This window comes from Trifolium pratense, linkage group LG5 (genome assembly GCF_020283565.1).
Source record: "Trifolium pratense cultivar HEN17-A07 linkage group LG5, ARS_RC_1.1, whole genome shotgun sequence".
Taxonomy (NCBI): Eukaryota; Viridiplantae; Streptophyta; class Magnoliopsida; order Fabales; family Fabaceae; genus Trifolium; species Trifolium pratense.
Window position 1 is genome coordinate 34,442,670 of NC_060063.1, and position 19,890 is coordinate 34,462,559.

Consider the following 19,890-nt stretch of genomic DNA (forward strand, 5'->3'; position numbering starts at 1 on the left):
AGTCAACTCTTCTACCAATGAAGAAAAGGACCTTTCAAGCCTGATCAGAACAGCTAATCTCTTTCTGTCTGTTCTCTTTGAGAACGTGGGTCATCAGTGGTGTTAGCTGAATAAGGAAAGTCTTCTCTGCAGTAGTCAAAGTACCTGAAACTCTTACTTAGTTTTGGATACAACCAAACTGCATCAAGACAGGCTGCTTGAAGACAAAAAATTATCAACTTCAACGGTCATCTTTGCAACGACTCGTTTCTAGTCATATATATACTAAAGGAATCAGTTGTAATTTAAAATCAAGGATTATTAACACGCACGAACAAACTCTGAATTCCTCATACAAAGCTCTGAACCTCTGAACTGTGTTGTTGCACTTTTAGTTCAAATATTTAGTATTTGTTCTTCTAGGTTCTGATTAAGAGCTGTTGTATTCTTTCAATTACTTTATTATATCTAGTACCTGAGGTAACTTAAGCTTGTGTGCTTAAGTGTGAAGTCTTAAGCTTGTGTGCTTGAGCATTGTTGAGAAGTCTCTTGCTTGTGTGCTTGAGCAGTTGTAATCTTGTGTGATTATAGTGAAATCCCTTGGAAGTGCAAGGGGACTGGACTACTCTCGTTTTGTGAGAGGAACCAGTATAAATTGCTTGTGTGATCTCTCTCTCTCTTAACTTGTTTTATTGTGTTATTTATCCGCTGCTGTTGAAGTTAAGTTAAGAACTTGAAAAAGTTTTAAACTTGACTAAAACACAATTCAACCCCCCCCTTCTTGTGTTTTCACACCTTCAATTGGTATCTAGAGCTCTGGTCTGTTACTTTCACTTAACAGTGAGACAATAAAGATCTTGTGAGAACACTATGTCTAGAGGAGACGATAGTAGCACTAGAACAACCGGTGAAGCCGGTAATACCAGTGGTGCTGGTGGTGGTCCTAGAAATGCTTTTGGTTTTGACTACTTAAGTAATGAATCACATGAACATAGTGGCAATAGGAAAGCCCCTATATTCAATGGTGATGCATCATTATTTGAGTGGTGGAAGGAAAGACTGTATAGCAATATTACTGCTATTGATCATGAGTTGTGGGATTTGGTTGAGCTGGGAGTAACTTTTGAAAACTTAAATGAACATGGAAGATTGTCCATTGAGCATAGAAAGTTACTCACACCAGCTAACTTAAAAACCTACACTAAGCATCATAGAGTAAAGGACATTGTTGTTGGTGCTATTAGACATGAAGATTATGTCAGAATAGAAGACAAGTCTACTGCTAAATCTATCTTTGACTCTATGTGTGCTACCTATGATGGTAATGAAAAGGTTCAAGAGGCTAAGGCTAGTCTCTTGATAAGGCAATATGAACTATTCACTATGCAACAAGATGAAAACATTGAAACTATGTTTACAAGGTTTCGAATCCTTGTATCTGGTCTTAAAGCTATTAAGAGAAGTTATTCCACCTATGACCATGTTCAGAAGATTCTGAGAAGTCTTCCTATTGCTTGGAGACCTAAGGTCACTGCAATAGAAGAAGCTCAAAATCTCAAGACTCTGAGTCTTGAGGCTCTGATAAGCAATCTCAGAAGCCATGAGATGGTTCTGAATGCTGATTCAGAAGCTAAGAAGAAGTCCAAGTCTGTGGCTTTACAGTCAACTAGGACTCCTTCTAAAGCTCTTAAGACTCAGCTTCTTGACTTTGAAGAGGAATCTTCTGCAGATGGTCAAGAGGAGGAAATGGGTGAAGATGAGTTTGCTTTATTCACCAAGTTTCAGCAATGGAACAGATTTAACAAAAGAAATTTCAGAGGTAACAGCTCCAGAAATTTTGTCAGCAAAAAGGATGATCAGAAGAACTGCTTCAACTGTAAGAAGCCAGGACACTTTATTGCTGACTGTCCAGAAATGTCTGCTAAAGACAAAAGCAAAAGATACAGCTCAAAGAAGCAACAATTTAAGAGCAAATTGAAAAAGAGTCTGATGGCTACTTTTGAAGAGCTATCATCTGAGGAAGAAGTTGAGGAAGAGGAAGAGGCAAATCTAGCCCTGATGGCTTCAACTGACTCAGATGCAGACTCAGAGGATGAATCAGAATCAGATTCAGAAGTAACAGATGAGGTATTTTCTGACTGTTCTAAATCTCAACTTATAACTGCACTTAACAAGGTCATTGAGAAACATCTCAGAGTGTTAAGTAAACAAAAAGTTTTACAAGAAAAGCTTAACACTCTGACTGAACAAGCAGAACATTTTCAAGGTCTATATCAAGAAACTCTGAATAGAGTGAATGACTTTGAAAAGGGTTGTGCTGTTTGTCACAAACCTATTGATGAGCAAGAAATAGCTCTTCAACAGTTTGTGCATCTCAACCTTGGGAAGAGCAAAGCTGCTAATAGAATTTATAATGTTTTGAGACATAGAGGAGAAGGACTTGGATATGAATATGGTAGAACATATTCAAAGCTGAAGACCGTTGCCAAAATGGTTGGAAAATCTTGGGTTTATTATGTTGTTCCACCAAGTGAAGAGGGAAAGAATCCTAGTACTGTTGAAAATGAGAATGATGATCTGAGTGATTTAGAAGCTGACAGCTCAGAGGAACCAAGTTCCTCAGGATCTGGAAAGAAAAGTTCAGAAGATAGAAGTTGTTCAGAACCTGAGAACATTAGCTCAGAAGTTCTGAAAACTTCAACATCTGAGACTTCAAATTCTGGAACCAAAGGGACTTCAGTACCTGAGTCTAGTCAATCTAAAAGCTCAGAAGTTTTTAAAAGAAAAAATTCAAACTCCAAACCTCAGATGCAGTACAGGACTCAGATTATTTATGATTCTAGAGTCAGTAGATATAATCAATCAGAACATGGGATTGGTAATAAATACAAACCCTGGAATCATAAACAATCCAAATCCTGGAATAATAACAGATCTCAAACAAAGAAAAGGTTTCAAAAAGGTTATTATTCTAAACCAAGATCTTTCTCTAACACTAAACAACATAGTAAGCATTTGTGGACTAACAAGCGTGGACCCAGAAGATGGGTACCACAAGCTGAAATAATGTATCATTCAGATTTACCAACTAGGAAAGGATATGTCCTACCTAGAGTATGGAAACAAGTCCTATGCAAAGGAAGAAGGGCTTATGTCCTAGACAAATGGCTGACAAGTTCTCAAGTTAACAATCAGAACTTGAGAAATGAAGAGGAAGAATACTAGGATGACTTTATCATTAACTGTGATGAAGAGTTCTACAGCAATGATTAAAGTTGTTTCTCATACAGCCTGCCACTCAAAGAAGTATCATGAATCACTCATGGTATCTGGATAGTGGATGTTCAAGGCATATGACTGGTGACAAACAACTATTCTTTAAGCTGACTATGAAAGAAGGAGGATCTGTTGGCTTTGGAGGTAATCAAAAAGGAAAGATAATAGGTACAGGTACAGTAGGTAATTCTTCCCTATCTATTAATGATGTTTGGTTAGTAGATGGACTCAAACATAACTTATTGAGCATAAGTCAATTTTGCGACAATGGTTATGTAGTTGTCTTTAATAAGGAATCATGTACTGTGTCTAAACAATCTGATAACTCCATTATATTCAAAGGTCTGAGAAAGAACAATGTTTATAAAATTAATCTTTCTGATTTGAATGAACAAAAAGTGATGTGTCTTCTGACCTTGAGTGAAGAAAAATGGATCTGGCATAAGAGGTTAGGCCATGCTAACTGGAGGTTAATCTCTAAGCTTAGCAAGCTTGACCTTGTCAGAGGTTTACCAAAAATCAAATATCACTCAAACACACTTTGTGGTTCTTGTCAAAAAGGAAAAATTACAAAATCATCTTTTAAACCTAAGAACATTGTTTCTACCTCAGGACCATTGGAACTTCTTCACATTGATCTGTTTGGGCCAGTTAACACTACCTCTATCAATGGAAAGAAGTATGGATTAGTGATTGTTGATGACTACAGTAGATGGACTTAGGTAAAATTCCTAAGAACAAAAGATGAAGCTTATGATGAGTTTAGCATCTTCTGCAAACAAATTCAAAATGAAAAAGGCTACACCATTTTAAAAGTTAGAAGTGATCATGGTGGAGAATTTGAAAATGAACCTTTTGAAAACTTTTGTGAAAAATATGGCATCCTGCATGAATTCTCTTCTCCTAGAACTCCTCAACATAATGGGGTTGTAGAAAGGAAGAATAGAACTCTGCAAGAAATGGCCAGAACCATGATGCATGAAACTAATGTAGCAAAATTTTTATGGGCAGAAGCTGTAAACACAGCATGTTATGTTCAAAATAGAATCTATATCAGATCTAAATTGAACAAAACTGCTTATGAACTGTTCAAAGGAAGAAAGCCTGACATTTCTTATTTTCATCAGTTTGGATGTACTTGTTACATCTTAAACAACAAAGTCCATCTAAAGAAATTTGATGCTAGAGGTTATAAGGGTATCTTTATAGGATATTCTGAACGCTCAAAAGCATACAGACTGTATATTTCTGAAACACACACTGTGGAAGAAACTATGCATGTCAAATTTGATGACAAAGAGCCTGACCAAGTGTCAGAGCTTGTGGAAGGTTTGTCTAGATTTCAGGTATCAGAGGATCAGTATTCAGATATTCCAGACTACTCAGAACATCCATTCTCTGAAGAACCTCTGAACATGACAGTTCCTACAGACTCTGAACAACAAAGAACTGAAGCAACTGCTGAACCTGCTGTTGATGAGTCTGAAGATGATGAGCCCCCAAGAAATACTTTCAAATACAAATCATCACATCCAGAGGAACTGATCATAGGCAACAAGGATAGTCCAATGAAGACAAGATCTCAACTGAGAAATGAGGAATCTTTAGTTGGTCTTATCTCAATGATGGAACCTTCAAAGATTGATGAAGCTCTGAAAGATGATGCTTGGATTGTAGCAATGCAAGAAGAGCTGAATCAATTTCAAAGGAATGATGTATGGACACTTGTGCCCAAACCTTCACACAAGAACATTATTGGAATAAAATGGGTATTCAGAAACAAGCTGAATGAACAAGGTGAAGTGGTAAGAAACAAGGCTAGATTGGTTGCACAAGGTTATAGTCAGCAAGAGGGGATTGACTATACTGAAACCTTTGCACCAGTTGCTAGACTTGAAGCTATCAGGTTACTTCTATCTTATGCTGTTAATCATGGAATAACCTTGTATCAGATGGATGTTAAAAGTGCCATCTTAAATGGTTTTATTTCTGAAGAAGTGTATGTTAAGCAACCTCCTGGTTTTGAAGATTTCTCAAACCCAGAACATGTTTTCAAATTGAAGAAATCACTGTATGGTCTGAAACAAGCTCCAAGAGCTTGGTATGATAGACTCAGTAATTTCCTTCTTGAAAAGGGTTTTGAGAAAGGGAAGGTTGACTGCACACTCTTTAGAAAAACAACCAAAGAAGACATTTTAATCATTGAAATTTATGTTGATGATATTATCTTTGGTTCAACTAATGCTTCCTTGTGCAAGAATTTTTCTAAGATAATGCAGGATGAATTTGAAATGAGCATGATGGGAGAATTGAAGTTCTTTCTTGGAATTCAAATCAATCAGAAGAAGGAAGGAACTTATGTTCATCAATCAAAATATACCAAGGAACTTCTGAAGAAATTCAACCTAGATGACTGCAAGATAATGAACACTCCTATGCATTCAACTACCAACATGAGCAAGTCAGAAGATGAAGGAAAAGTAGATCAAAAGGTCTACAGAGGTATGATTGGTTCCTTACTCTATCTGACAGCCTCTAGGCCAGATATTTTATTCAGTGTTTGCTTATGTGCAAGATTCCAGTCAGATCCTAGAGAATCTCATCTTACTGCTGTAAAGAGAATCTTTAGGTATCTGAAAGGAACAACTAATCTTGGACTTCTCTATAAGAAATCCAATGATTATGTGCTAAATGGATTCTGTGATGCTGACTATGCTGGAGATAAACTTGAAAGAAAATCCACAAGTGGCAATTGTCAATTTGTTGGTGAAAACCTTATCTCCTGGGCTAGTAAGAGACAAACTACTATAGCTTTGTCTACAGCAGAAGCAGAATACATTTCAGCAGCTAAGTGTTGCACACAACTACTCTGGTTAAAATATCAGTTAGAAGATTATCAGGTAAGCAGTCACAATATTCCTTTATATTGTGATAATACTGCAACCATTCATTTATCTAAAAATCCTATCCTACACTCTAGAGCCAAACATATTGAAATCAAACACCATTTTATCAGAGATTATGTTCAGAGAGGCATTATAGATATTAAGTTTGTTGATACTGAAAATCAATGGGCTGACATATTTACTAAAGCCTTACCTGTTGAAAGATTTGATTTTATAAAGAAACATCTGAACATGCTTTCAATCTCTGAATGAAAAATTTTTTTGGCAATAAAAGTGTAAGAGGTTATGTATATCAGAACTTATGATTCAGAACATCTGAAACACAAGCTCTGAAGTACTTAACTCTGATAGAGAATTTTAAAAATCTCAGAGGCTCTGAACTATTTAAGTGGGAAACGGTTAGTATTCGCTACTGAATAGTTGTCCATTAAAATAGCAGTTACCGAGTAATTTTCTGCACGTGGTCTACGTGTGTCAGGTAGTGGGTGGTTAATGATGACTTTTAGTATTCAACTTTTTTGTCAATTAGCGTAACTTCCCAAATTTGCTATTTTCGTGTTAACTGTACGCTTTTAAATAAAACTTACACAATACACTTGCACACTTCTCACTCTCACAACCTACACTTTCTTTTCTCTCTAAACCTCCAACAAAAATCTTCTTTCTCTCTCATTAGTTCCTACCCTTACCTAAACTTCATCATGGCTGGTTCTTCGTCTTCTTCAACAACAAAGATTCCTCCGTTTATGTTTAGAAATCTTCAAATCGTTGGGAACGAAATGGAGTTTCCAGAATCTGAGCTCATCTTTCTCTCTGAGAAGATGATAGATTTCGACAGCTTGAAGGCAAATGGGTTCGATGTGAAACAGTACTTCTCCACTCAAGGTTGGGATAAGTACTTCAACATGCTTAATGGTCCTATTTACCCAGATCTCTTGAAGAAATTCTGGATGAAAGCTAAGGTTTTTGATAAGGCTGAAGCTAAGCAGGAAGAACTTGCTGCTATTGAAAGAGATCCTAGTTTAAAAGGTAAATCTAGGAAAGAAATGGGTTTACTGGAATTTACTGGAAAACAGATTAGGTCAAATATCTGTGGTATGAATCTGGCTTTCTCTCCTATTCACTTCAACGCTTTGCTTGGCTTGGATAACTCTGGGATAGAGTTAGATGTTTTTGAGAAGGACACTAGGTACAAAAATGATCTTCTGGCTCTGATATGTACAGATCTGAAACTGAAGGGTAAAGTCAAGGGTTTGACTGATGTCTGCAGAGTGCTATTCAAGATCATACTAGCTGCTATCAGTCCAAGAGTTGGTGGTACTGATACAATCTCCTGGACTCATCGTCATCTGATCTACTTCCTTCTGAAAGGAACGAAAGTGAATCTGGGAGAATACTTCTTTGAGAGGATCTGTGAAGCAATCTTCTCAAGCAAATCTCAGAGGAAAACAGCCATCGCTTATCCAAGATTACTCTCAGACCTTCTTTATCAAGGTCATGTTGTTCAGAATCTGAAGAAGTTCCATCCAGAACTTGTGGAAAAGAAGTTCACTCCGGAGATTCTGAATGCAAGTTTTCTAACCAAGATGCGTATCATCTCATCAAAGTTGGTTCAACCTCCACAAGAGTTTACAGCTAGTCTTGAAGATCGACTGTATGTAGATGGTTATCCAGTAATCTCTGAAATGGATGCTGAGCATATCATCCAAGATTATCTGGAAGTTCTTAGAAAAGAAGGGTATACTGTTGATAGGAGTATGGTCCCTCCAGCTCCTGTAAACATGTACAATCCTAAGAGGAAACCTAAGAGGAAAGCTGAACAAGAAAAACCAGATCTTCTGGCTCAGAAGAAGGTTAAGGTAGAAGAAGCTATTGCTGAACAAAGAACGAAAAGGAAACATGAAGCTTTGTCTGGAAAAGCTGCTGCAACATCATCAAAGAAGCCTATTGTTGTTGATGATGAAGAGGAAAGTGAAGATAGTGACTCTTCTGAATCTCAGTCTGATTCAGAAACTGAGTCTGATGAGGAAACTCTGAGTACTAGGATGCATCAGAAACAAGTTCCTGATCCCAAAGGTAAGTCTCCTAAGTACATCTTTAACGAAGCTGAAATTGGAATAAGGTTTACCAAACCTCTTAGAACTATTCTTCCCAACATTTCACCTTCTGATAACCCCCTTTCTGAACTAGAAAAACATCTTAGCCCTGACCCCCTCAATAATCAACCTCTTACTCATGAAACCCACAAATCTTCATCACCTTCTAAAACAAAATCACCTCAACCTCAACCCCAACCACAAAAACAATCACCTGACATTCCACCATCTGAACCTCAACCAGATATTCCTACCTCTGATCAAGCCTCTCCCACAAAACAACCCTCACCTCACAAATCTCCTGAACCAACAACTGAACACAAATCTCCTGAACCATCATCTGAACACATATATCCTGAATCCACATCTGACATCTCTTCCTCTGAATCAACTCCTGAACCTAATCCTAATCCACGCATTCATACTTGTGCCCCTAACCCTTCAGAAGCAGAAGTTGTCATCATTGACAACCCTGCTAATGAACCAACAAAACTCTCTACCATTCCCAATATCTCACCCTCATCCTCTGACCCTTTTGGTAACCTCTCCAATCAGCTGTATGATGATTTACTTAGGTTATCCCATATTCAGGACAGGTTTTTGGTGTGTCCCTCTGATGTGGATATGGAGGTGTCACTAATCAAGGCTAAAATCTGCAATGCTCTGGATGCAATGGGTGATGAAATCAAGACTGTGATTGGACAACGGGATTTGGATATGGTACATCTGCTGAAGGACAGCTTAGCAAGAGCTAGTTTGAAAAGACTGACTGGGTTTAACCATGAAGAGCATGAGCGTGCTAAGCTGGCTGCTATTGCTGCTACTACAAGGCATATGTCTACTTTTAAGGAATGCTGGGTGGATTCCAAGCTTTTCAAGAGTCTTGAGGATCAAAGGATTGAGAATGAACGTCTGGCTGAAGCTGCTGCAAGAATTGCTGAAGAAATCCCTGAGCTGAACCAAGAGGATGCTCCAGATGCTGATATTCTGATGATTGATTATCCAGAGGAAGGTGAACCCTCCTCTGATAAAGGCAAGGCACCTTTGGTTGAAGAACAGGCTCCTTTGGTTGTAGATCAGCTGCAGATTCTTCAAGAAGCTCTGAGGGAACAACAAGAAGGTTTGGAAAGGCAAAGGACAGCTCACCTCAATTTGGAATCTAAAGTGGATGGTCTAGTTTCCAACGTGGGGTCTCTAAATGACAAATTTGACCAGCTCTTAGCCTTTCTCAAGAAACCTTAGGATTCTTTGCACTTTATGTCTTTCATGATATTTATCTTCTGAACAATCTTATTTTAAATTTTTACTTTTTTGTTGGTTTGATATTTTTTATTGTTGTGTGATGTTTACTTTTATTTTCTTTGATAAACAAGAACATAAGAACACAAGATGAATTTAAAAGAAAATTTTTATTAATGATCTAACAATGTTGAGTACATTGGTAAAAAGAACAAGACGACCTAATCCTAGTTAGATGGATAATACTCAGAAGAAATCTCAGATTTCTCCTCAGCATCCTCTGATGAAATTTCTATGGGATCTGGGTTCTGCTCTTCTTCTTCTTCTTGTTCTTCTTCTGGAACATAGCCAGCCAAGAACTCAACGTAGTCAGCATCATCTTCATTTTCTTCAGCTTCAGAATCTGATGAAATGATTATAATCTCAGCATCTTGTGGTTTCTTGTCGTCTTCTTTATCTTTCTCATCTTTTTCGCGTTTTTCTTCTTCTTTCTTTCTCCGAAACTCTGCAATACGTGAACTAAATCTTCTCATTCTTCTTGATTCTTCTTAATCTACTTGTTTATTTTTTTCTTGTGTGAAGAATGTCTGTTAACTTGTTCACCTTTTATAAACCCTTTAGCGCGTTGTTTTTTGTTTTTGAAATAAATTCACCTTTGTAACAACCACTCTTCTTCTTTGACTGTCTTGGTTATCTAAATTTTTTTACTTTTTGATAATGACAAAAGGGGGAGTAGTTACGCATTAATTGATAAGTGATAAGTTTCAAAGCTGAAACTGTAACGACCCAAAATTTAGTATTCGTTATTTAATTATTTTATTACGCGAGGGCGTGATTTATAATTAAATTATTAAGCGGCGAATAATCATTTAGCGAGAACGTAAGTTAATGAGCGAGAAGTTATGTTGTTTGGGCCTTTGGGCGTGGAATAGGCATTGGGCCTAAGCCAAGTGGGCTTTGATCCATGAGAATAGAGAGAGCTATAAGTAGCAAGTCAAACCATGAATAGTCTCATAAGTTGCAATTCTTGAGAAAGAGCAAGAGGAGGAGCTCATGAGGGAGAGGGAGAGCTCGTGGGAGAGAAAGAGAAGAGCAAGCTTGTGGATTCGTCGAGCTAAGGTACGAGAGTTAGATTACATATTTGTGAGTGATTCGAAAGAGGGGAGGATGTCGATTCCTCCATTCCCAAACTCTTTCCACTCTATTTTCTTGTGGGTTTTGTGGGTGATTTTCTTAATGGAAATTGGATTCTTTTGATCCTAACATGTGTAGTGAACTCATGGTAGATGAGGTAAACAACTTTGGGGAGTTGAAAGTGGGTATATGTAGATGTTTGATCAATGATTTGCATGTTTTGTTAAACTTGCTTAAAATGCAAGAAATTGGTATGAATTTGTAAGTGTGATGTATGTGGGTGTTTGTGAGTGTTAATTAATGTTCATAAGTACCATATATGCTTGAATTAGCTGTTTATAAGAATTTATAACATGTCTAGATGAATTTTTGAGTTGATTCAATGTTAAACCGCCTTAGAAAACTCAAGAACAGATATTTTCTGGTGTGGTTCGCTACCTGCTCGCTACAGCGAACATGCTCGCTGCAAGCTCGCTACCTGTTCGCCATGTACCTGTAACCCTCTGATGTAGTTCGCTACGGGTTCGCTACGGCTTCGCTTAGCGAACAGCACTGTGACAGCAACTTTTTGATAATTGTTTATAAGTGTAATTAGGCACTTGTAACATGGTTTAAGGGTATCCTTACATGATTGTTGATACATGTTGATGCTGTTAATGCTTATTGTTAATCGTTATATGATTCGCACGCGTATGCAATGACTTGTAGTTCAAGTGACTATGTTTATGTTTTAGCATTAATTTGCAATGTTAAGGAAATGATGTGTGTTTTATGACATAAGTGTAAATGAAACCTTATGTGTATAAAAATGGTTATGCAGATAATTATCATGTGAATAATTATGATTGGAGTGATAGGATATTGTGTTATCCTAATGTGTTAGATGTTGGAATTGTGTTTCCGCATCAGTGAATGAATAGCTTCGAGCTAGATAGCGTCATGTATTTGATGTGTTTAAAAGTAATCATGCATTCATGAATAATTGTGTTATGGGAATCATGTGAATTCCAATAATTGATGAAAATGGACTATGTTTATGAAAAGTGGCCGAAGATGGGATTATGTTATCCGAGATCTGGAGCCCATATCCAAACATGATATAAAACTGTGTGACTCCTCTTTATGGGAGAGATGGTTGATGATAACCATATCCTACATGATATAAAACTGTTATTGAGCTTATCCAAGGGAGATAAGGTGGTTCGGTAAGTTCCGACGCATCCAACAAGATGTAAAACTGGGTTCATCTTAAATGGGGTGAATAGCAGCATCCTGCATGATGTAAAACTGATGTAGAGTCCGTGCATGACTATAATCTGAACAGTCCGTACATGACTATAATCTGAACAGTCCGTCATGACTGAAATCTGAACAACGTGGAAATGGTACCACATACACTAGTCGTGTCTAGGGATGACATGACATTGGATAATTGGCATTAGATGCATTAGGGTAAATGCACATGTATTTGATAATTGTTATGTGACAATATCTGATTGGATTGTGATGTGTTTTCCGTATGTGTTAAGCTTTGGTATTTACTAATTGTTTAATACTGTGATTGTTGCCATGACTTGGTATGTGAGTAGAGTCCGTCATGACTATAAAATGAACAAGTGTAGAGTCCGTCATGACTATAAAATGAACAAGTGTAGAGTCCGTCATGACTATAAAATGAACAAGTGTAGAGTCCGTCATGACTATAAAATGAACAAGTGTAGAGTCCGTCATGACTATAAAATGAACAAGTGTAGAGTCCGTCATGACTATAAAATGAACAAGTGTAGAGTCCGTCATGACCATAAAATGAACACTTTGGTAGTGTCCGAGAAGACGTGAAACTATATGATTGGTGTGTTTGTAAATGAATGATTAATTGGTAGTCGTATTTGACGATGTATGTGCGTGAGTTAGAAATGTATGATAGCGTGTGAAGTGTGTAGTATACTACTCACACTTATATTTATGTTTATGTTTTCTAACTCTCTGCTTTGTGTTAATTGCTGGACCTTTGGGGGTCCAGGTTGACAGGTAATGTGTTAGCCTCGTCCGAGTGCAATGGTGAAGCTCTGCTCTGATTGAGACACGGGAAAAAGGGGTTTTTATATGTATATGCATGTAGTCCTCTTAGTATACTCTGTTGGTCTTAAGCTTTCATTTGAAAAGTATCCGTTTTGTATAACTAATAACGCATCGTTCGATGCGAGGTTTTGTTTTTAGTTCATTCGAATATTTTACTAGATAAATGTATTAGTATTATCTTTGAATGAAGTTTGTGATATTCAAACCAGCGCTTTATAAATCAGATTTTCAATTTTTCCGCTGCGTATTTTCGAAAAAGATTTTATAAAGGCAGAGTTAATTAAATAACGGGTTTGGGTGTTACAGAAACCACGCTCTCGCTTTTATCCGTTAAGTTAAAAGTTGTTTCTTTTAAGTTGTTTTACGTATTTCAATGTGGAGACTAAGTAAGTTGAAACTGAGATAAATTTCATAAGTAAGGATAAGTTAAGAGTGCAATTTTAACTTAGCCTTATGAGACTTAGGGGGAGAGCTTGCAAACCTCTCACTCTGAAGAAAGATATGAAATTTGTTTTATTTCAAATTATCTTAATCTTATACTAAATTAAATTTTCATGGATAAAACTTAAAGCTTAGGCTTTATGGAGTATCAATCTTAGGGGGAGCTTGCAAACCTCACAAACCTAAGAAAAACATGATAAGTTAATTTAACAACAATTGTCAATTAATACTTATGTTTGTCATCATCAAAAAGGGGGAGATTGTTGGAACAAAATTGATTTAAAAATGTTTGCCCCTAAATCTATTAAGGTTTTGATGATAACAAAGTATTAATAAACAATTGGAAGGACTAAAAATTTAATTTAAGTGTGCAGGACTTAGATTCAATTAAGCTCTGATTAAAGATCAGAAGATAAGGACTTCAGAAGTTTGTAAGCGCTCAGAAGATCGTGAGACTCAGAAGTTGTAATCTTCAGACGATGAAGTCTTCAGAACTTCTTAAGGTCTAAGTGTAACGACCCAATTTTCAAATTAATAATTTTTATGTGTTAAAATATTTTATTAACGTAGAATTTTAATTAAGTTAATAACTAGAGTTATTTATCGAGTACTTTAGTTATTAAGCGAGTAGAGTGAGTTAATGTGTTATTGGGCCAAGCCAATTGGGCTTGAGGCCCAATGGGCCTTGTGTGAGGTGTGAGTGGCGCCATTTGGCCATGAGTGAGAGAAGAGAAATTCATTTTCTTTTGTTCTTGTGTTCTTGAGTTGAGAGAAGAGGAGAGTTGGGAGCTAGGGCAAGAAGAAAAGCTAGAGATCCGAGATCTTCGTCGAGTTTTCTTCGAATCCAGGTATGAGAGTAGTTTCCTTAATCGTGGGTGACCCGAGGAAGGGGAGAATGTCGATTTCTCCTCACCCGAACTTCCTCCACCCCATTTTCGTTTTAGCTTAGAACGGATTTTCTTGATGGAAATCGTTCCTAAGGTTCTTAATATGTTTAACATGCTTTTAACATGATTAATGAACGGATTTAATGGTTAAAAACGAGTTTTATAACAGATTAAACTCAAGAACTTTGTGTTCTTGAGAGTTTTGATGAAAAAGTGTTCAATCTTTACTTTTTCGATGTTTATGACGTAGATCTGAGAAATGAACTGTCCTTTTGTGTTTAGATATGCTTGTTGCACTTGAATATGAACTTATTTGGAGTTTATAACATGAAAAATGGTTTATGTGAGAGTCTTGAGAGTTTTGATGAAAAAGTGTTCAATCTTTACTTTTTCGATGTTTATGACGTAGATCTGAGAAATGAACTGTCCTTTTGTGTTTAGATATGCTTGTTGCACTTGAATATGAACTTATTTGGAGTTTATAACATGAAAAATGGTTTATGTGAGAGTCTTGAGAGTTTAGAGTTTGAATTGAGAAATGTAGAAAATTGTTATCTATGAGGTCTGAACCTTTACGTGCAATTTTGACCTCTTTTCGTTGTGAACTGGTTTTAGTGGCCAACATAAAAGTTGTAGCCCTGTTTGTTAGCTTTCCAACGAGTATATGTGCGTCTCCATTGGACTTTGTAGCCCAAGTTATGATCGTTGCAATGAGAGGCTGTCCTGCAGAAATCAGAACCAGTTCATTCTGCAGAGAATTCGCCCCAGGCGAAATATATTTCGCCCCAGGCGAAAATTGGTCAGTGAGAACCAGTCATTCTGCAGTTATTTCGCCCCAGGCGAAATATATTTCGCCCCAGGCGAAAATGTTGCAGTTTTCTCCAGTTTTTCATCTGCGATCTTCCTTTGCATGTAGTTTCGAATCAGTGTCTTATTCTTACATGATTGTTGATGTTTGTTGATGATTGTTGATGCATATATTGATTGTTAATCATGTATGATGTTGTAAATGACGAATATTAAGGTTTTGTTAATCTTAATAATGACGTATGTTGGATAGTGTTCCACATAGTAAATGACGAGCTTTATGCTAAATAATTGTTGGTGAATTCATGAAAAACATATACATGCATTCATGAATTTTGTTGTTGTATATTGGATATTCCAATAAAGACGGATATCGGATTATATTTATCCGATAAAGACGAATATTAGAGGTGAGATACTCTAATAAAGACGAAACGGTACCACATGCATTAGATATGTCTAGGGTGACATTGCATGAAGTTGACGCATTAGAATGCATTAGGATATGTGTACATTATGTGATAAGTGATATGTGACACATACTTGGATAATTGTGATAATTGATTGTGTGAGTATTCGATTATATGTCTTTATGTACTTATAATGGAATGGTAGATTGTTGATGGATATGGACGAATGTATGATATATGCATGATTATAGAAGAAGTGTTTAAGTACCCTTTTACTTGCACTTGTATTTTGATTATGTGATCTAACTCTCATGCTTTGTGTTATGTGCTGGATCGTTGGGGGTTCAGGTTCTCAGGTTGAGGATTCCGATCAGAGTTAGAGGGCGTTGCTCGTGCTTGGTGTAGCACACTTTTTGGTGAGGAGTCAGCGTAGACTACTCCTTAGATATATGTTATATATATCATTTTGATGGGTTGTATAGAATTGCTCTGATTAGGTTTTACCGGGTCGGGTTATTCGTTTGAATTGTATTAAGCCCGTGATGGCATATTTAACCTTGCTATTCCTAATCTTTTGGGTTGTAAACATAATATCCTTTGTTGATATGGCCTAGAGCCTAAGGATATTGTGTGAACAATTATAACTGTTGTATGATAAGCACTATGATAAATAATCGTTTTTAATTTCCGCTGTGCTATCATGATTGATTCAATTATGCCGTGGTTTTGTATTATAACATGTGACGCCTGAATTTTCTTAAGTGTTTTATTTATTTATATTCAATAAATACGCGTTAAGGGGTTTGGGTGTTACAATAGTGGTATCAGAGCAGGTCGGTTCATGTGGAACCAATTAGGATTAGTCGCCCATATATTCAACTTGTGTAGAGATAACACTGTTGATATTACCTTTCTAAGTCTGTTCTTGGATTGGTTGATTGTTCAGGATCATGGCTGGAAGGGCTAACAATCAGATGGCAGATGCGATAGCTACTTTGACCAACATCGTGGCTAGAGATCATCAACCCGGGAGGGAAGATGAGATGAGGTTAGAGAGATTCATGAGGCATAATCCGACACTTTTCACTGGAGGCTATGCTCCAGATGCTGCTGTCAAGTGGGTAGAGGAAGTTGAGATTGTCTTTGAGGCTATGAGGTGTACCGAGGAGAGTAAGTTGACCTTGGGTACTTATGTACTTCGTGAGGAAGCTAACAAGTGGTGGAAGAATGCTAAGCTGAGGATGGGAATTGGTGGTGTGGTAATCACTTGGGAGATGTTCAAGGGAGAGTTCTTGAGGAAGTACTTTCCGGCTGATATTAGGAACAAGAAAGTGGTGGAGTTCATGGAGCTCAAGCAAGGAAACATGTCTGTGGCGGAGTATTCCGTGAAGTTTGAAGAACTTTGTGCGTTTAGTCCACACTACAACACCGTGGACGCTGAGGAGGCTAAGTGTGTCAAGTTCGAAAGTGGGTTGCGCCCGGACATCAAGCATCTTATCGGATTTTCTCAAATCCGAGACTTTGCAACTTTGGTGGAAAGAAGAGAGGTAGCGGTCAGTGCTATAGGTGTGGAGAAGTGGGCCATAAGTCTTATGAATGCCCAGGGAAAGGAGACAAGTGTTTCAATTGTGGAAAGTGGGGACATAGATCCGATGTTTGTCTAGTGAAGGTGACTTGCTTCAATTGTGGTGAAGAGGGTCACAAAAGTCCTATGTGCAAGAAGCCGAAGAAGACTATGGGGAAGGTGTTTGCTTTGAGTGGAGATGATGCGGATCAGGGGGATAATCTCATTAGAGGTACGTGTTTTATCTATAACACTCCTTTAATTGCGATTATTGATACGGGAGCAACACATTCTTTTATATCCGTTGATTGCATGAAGCGTCTTAGTATACCTGTGTCTGAAATGTCTGGTCGTATGGAAATAGAAACTCCTGCTAATGGTTCTGTAACTACCCGTCTAGTATGTCGTGACTGTCCCGTAACCGTGTTTGGTAGACACTTTGGAATGGACCTAGTGTGTATCCAACTTAGTGGAATAGATGTTATTTTTGGTATGAACTGGTTGATATTTAACCGAGTCCATATCAATTGTTGCGAGAAGACCGTTGTATTTCCTAAACCGGAGGAGAGTTCGCATTTGATGAGTAGGAAGGAAGTAGTAGAGTCGTTGAAGGAACCTGTAGAGGTGTATGCGTTGTTTGCATCCTTGAAGATGGAAGGTGAAGTTAAGGTGGAAGAGTTACCGGTTGTTTGTGAATTTCCCGATGTATTTCCGGAAGACGTGTCAGATGTACCGCCGAAGAGAGAAGTAGAGTTTACGATCGATTTGGTACCTGGTACTAGTCCGATATCTATGGCACCGTATAGAATGTCAGCGTCAGAGTTGAATGAGTTGAAGAAGCAACTAGAAGAACTACTTGAGAAGAATTTTATTCGACCTAGTGTATCGCCGTGGGGTGCACCTGTGTTGTTGGTTAAGAAGAAAGAAGGGAGTATGAGGTTGTGTATTGACTACCGGCAGTTGAACAAAGTGACGATCAAGAACAAGTATCCACTTCCGAGGATAGATGACTTAATGGATCAATTGGTTGGAGCTTGCGTATTTAGTAAGATTGATTTGAGATCCGGATACCATCAGATTAGAGTGAAAACAGAAGATATACCAAAGACTGCTTTTAGGACGAGGTATGGTCATTATGAATATTCGGTGATGCCTTTTGGTGTGACCAATGCACCTGGTGTTTTTATGGAGTACATGAATAGGATTTTTCATTCATTCTTGGATAAGTTTGTTGTGGTATTCATCGATGATATTTTAGTTTACTCAAAGTCCGAAGAGGAACATAAGGAGCATTTGCGGATTGTTTTGCAAGTTTTGAAAGAGAAGAAGTTGTATGCCAAATTGTCGAAGTGTGAATTCTGGTTGAAAGAAGTAAGTTTTCTTGGTCATGTGATTTCAAGTGGAGGAATAGCGGTTGACCCAGCAAAAGTTGATGCCGTATTGCAATGGGGAATGCCAGAGTCTGTTTTTGAGATAAGAAGTTTTCTTGGATTGGCTGGTTATTATAGGAGATTCATTGAAGGATTTTCGAAGTTGGCTTTGCCTTTGACGCAGTTGACTCGGAAGGATCAAGCGTTTGTTTGGGATGTGAAGTGTGAAGAAAGTTTTCAAGAGCTTAAGAAGAGGTTGACTACCGCGCCTGTGTTGATTTTACCGGATGCTAAGGAATCTTTCGTCGTGTATTGTGATGCTTCGAAGATGGGACTAGGAGGTGTGCTTATGCAGAAACGTCAAGTTGTAGCGTATGCGTCGAGACAACTGAGGGTTCACGAGAGGAACTATCCGACACACGATCTTGAGTTAGCCGCAGTTGTGTTTTCATTAAAGGTGTGGAGGCATTATTTGTATGGATCGAAGTTTGAAGTCTTTAGTGATCACAAGAGTTTGAAGTATCTATTCGATCAGAAGGAGTTGAATATGAGACAAAGAAGATGGCTCGAATTTTTGAAGGACTATGACTTTGATTTGAGTTATCACCCCGGAAAAGCTAATGTGGTGGCCGATGCATTGAGTAGGAAATCGTTGCACATGTCATCACTAATGGTGAAGGAGTTAGAGTTGATTGAAGAATTCCGAGACTTGAGTCTAGTATGTGAAGTGACTCCTAAGAGTGTTAAATTGGGAATGTTGAAGTTGACGAACCCTTTTCTAGAAAATATCAAAGAATGTCAAAAGACGGATAAGAAGTTAATGGAGAAGTTGGCAATAGTAGTTGAGGAAGGAAAAGAAGCTAATTTCAAAGTTGACGAGAATGGAGTTGTGAGATTTCATGGAAGAGTGTGTGTGCCCGATGTGCCCGAGATGAAGAAGATGATTTTGGAAGAAGGTCATAGGAGTGGAATGAGTATTCACCCGGGAGTAACCAAGATGTATCAAGATTTGAAGAAGTTATTTTGGTGGCCAGGAATGAAGAGGCAAATTTCTGAGTTTGTTTATGCTTGCCTAGTGTGTCAGAAGTCGAAGATTGAACATCAGAAACCGTCTGGTTTGTTGCAACCTTTGTTTATCCCGGAATGGAAATGGGATAGTATTGCGATGGATTTTGTGGGAGGTTTACCCAAGACTACTAAAGGTTATGAAGTGATTTGGGTGGTGGTAGATCGTTTGACGAAGTGTGCGCATTTTATTGCTATTAAGAAAGGTACCTTGGTGCCTAAGTTGGCCGAGATTTATGTGGAGCAAATTGTGAAGTTGCATGGTATTCCGTCGAGTATTGTTTCGGATCGAGATCCGAGGTTTACTTCGAGATTTTGGGAAAGTTTACAAGAGGCTTTAGGGACTAAATTGAGGTTGAGTTCGGCTTATCATCCTCAAACGGATGGCCAATCGGAAAGGACAATACAATCTTTGGAAGATTTGTTGAGAGCTTGTGTTTTGGAGCAGGGAGTAAGTTGGGACTCGTGTTTGCCGTTGATCGAGTTCACGTACAACAATAGTTTTCATTCGAGTATTGGAATGGCACCTTTTGAGGCTTTGTATGGAAGGAGGTGTAGAACACCGCTTTGTTGGTTTGAATCCGGAGAGAGTATGATTCTTGGTCCGGAGATTGTGCAAGAGACTACGGAAAAG

At 37.9% G+C, this 19,890-nt stretch overlaps 1 protein-coding gene across 1 annotated transcript; it reads left to right on the forward strand.

The window, feature by feature from the left end:
- Nucleotides 1-7,111: 7,111 nt before the first annotated feature.
- Nucleotides 7,112-19,289, forward strand: LOC123886495. The gene is made up of 8 exons (XM_045935812.1): nucleotides 7,112-7,412; nucleotides 7,692-7,921; nucleotides 8,009-8,178; nucleotides 8,854-9,115; nucleotides 13,884-13,907; nucleotides 16,816-17,651; nucleotides 17,703-18,326; nucleotides 19,268-19,289. Exons 1-8 carry the CDS (start codon nucleotides 7,112-7,114, stop codon nucleotides 19,287-19,289), a joined length of 2,469 nt encoding a protein of 822 aa, XP_045791768.1.
- The last annotated feature ends 601 nt before the right edge of the window (nucleotides 19,290-19,890 follow it).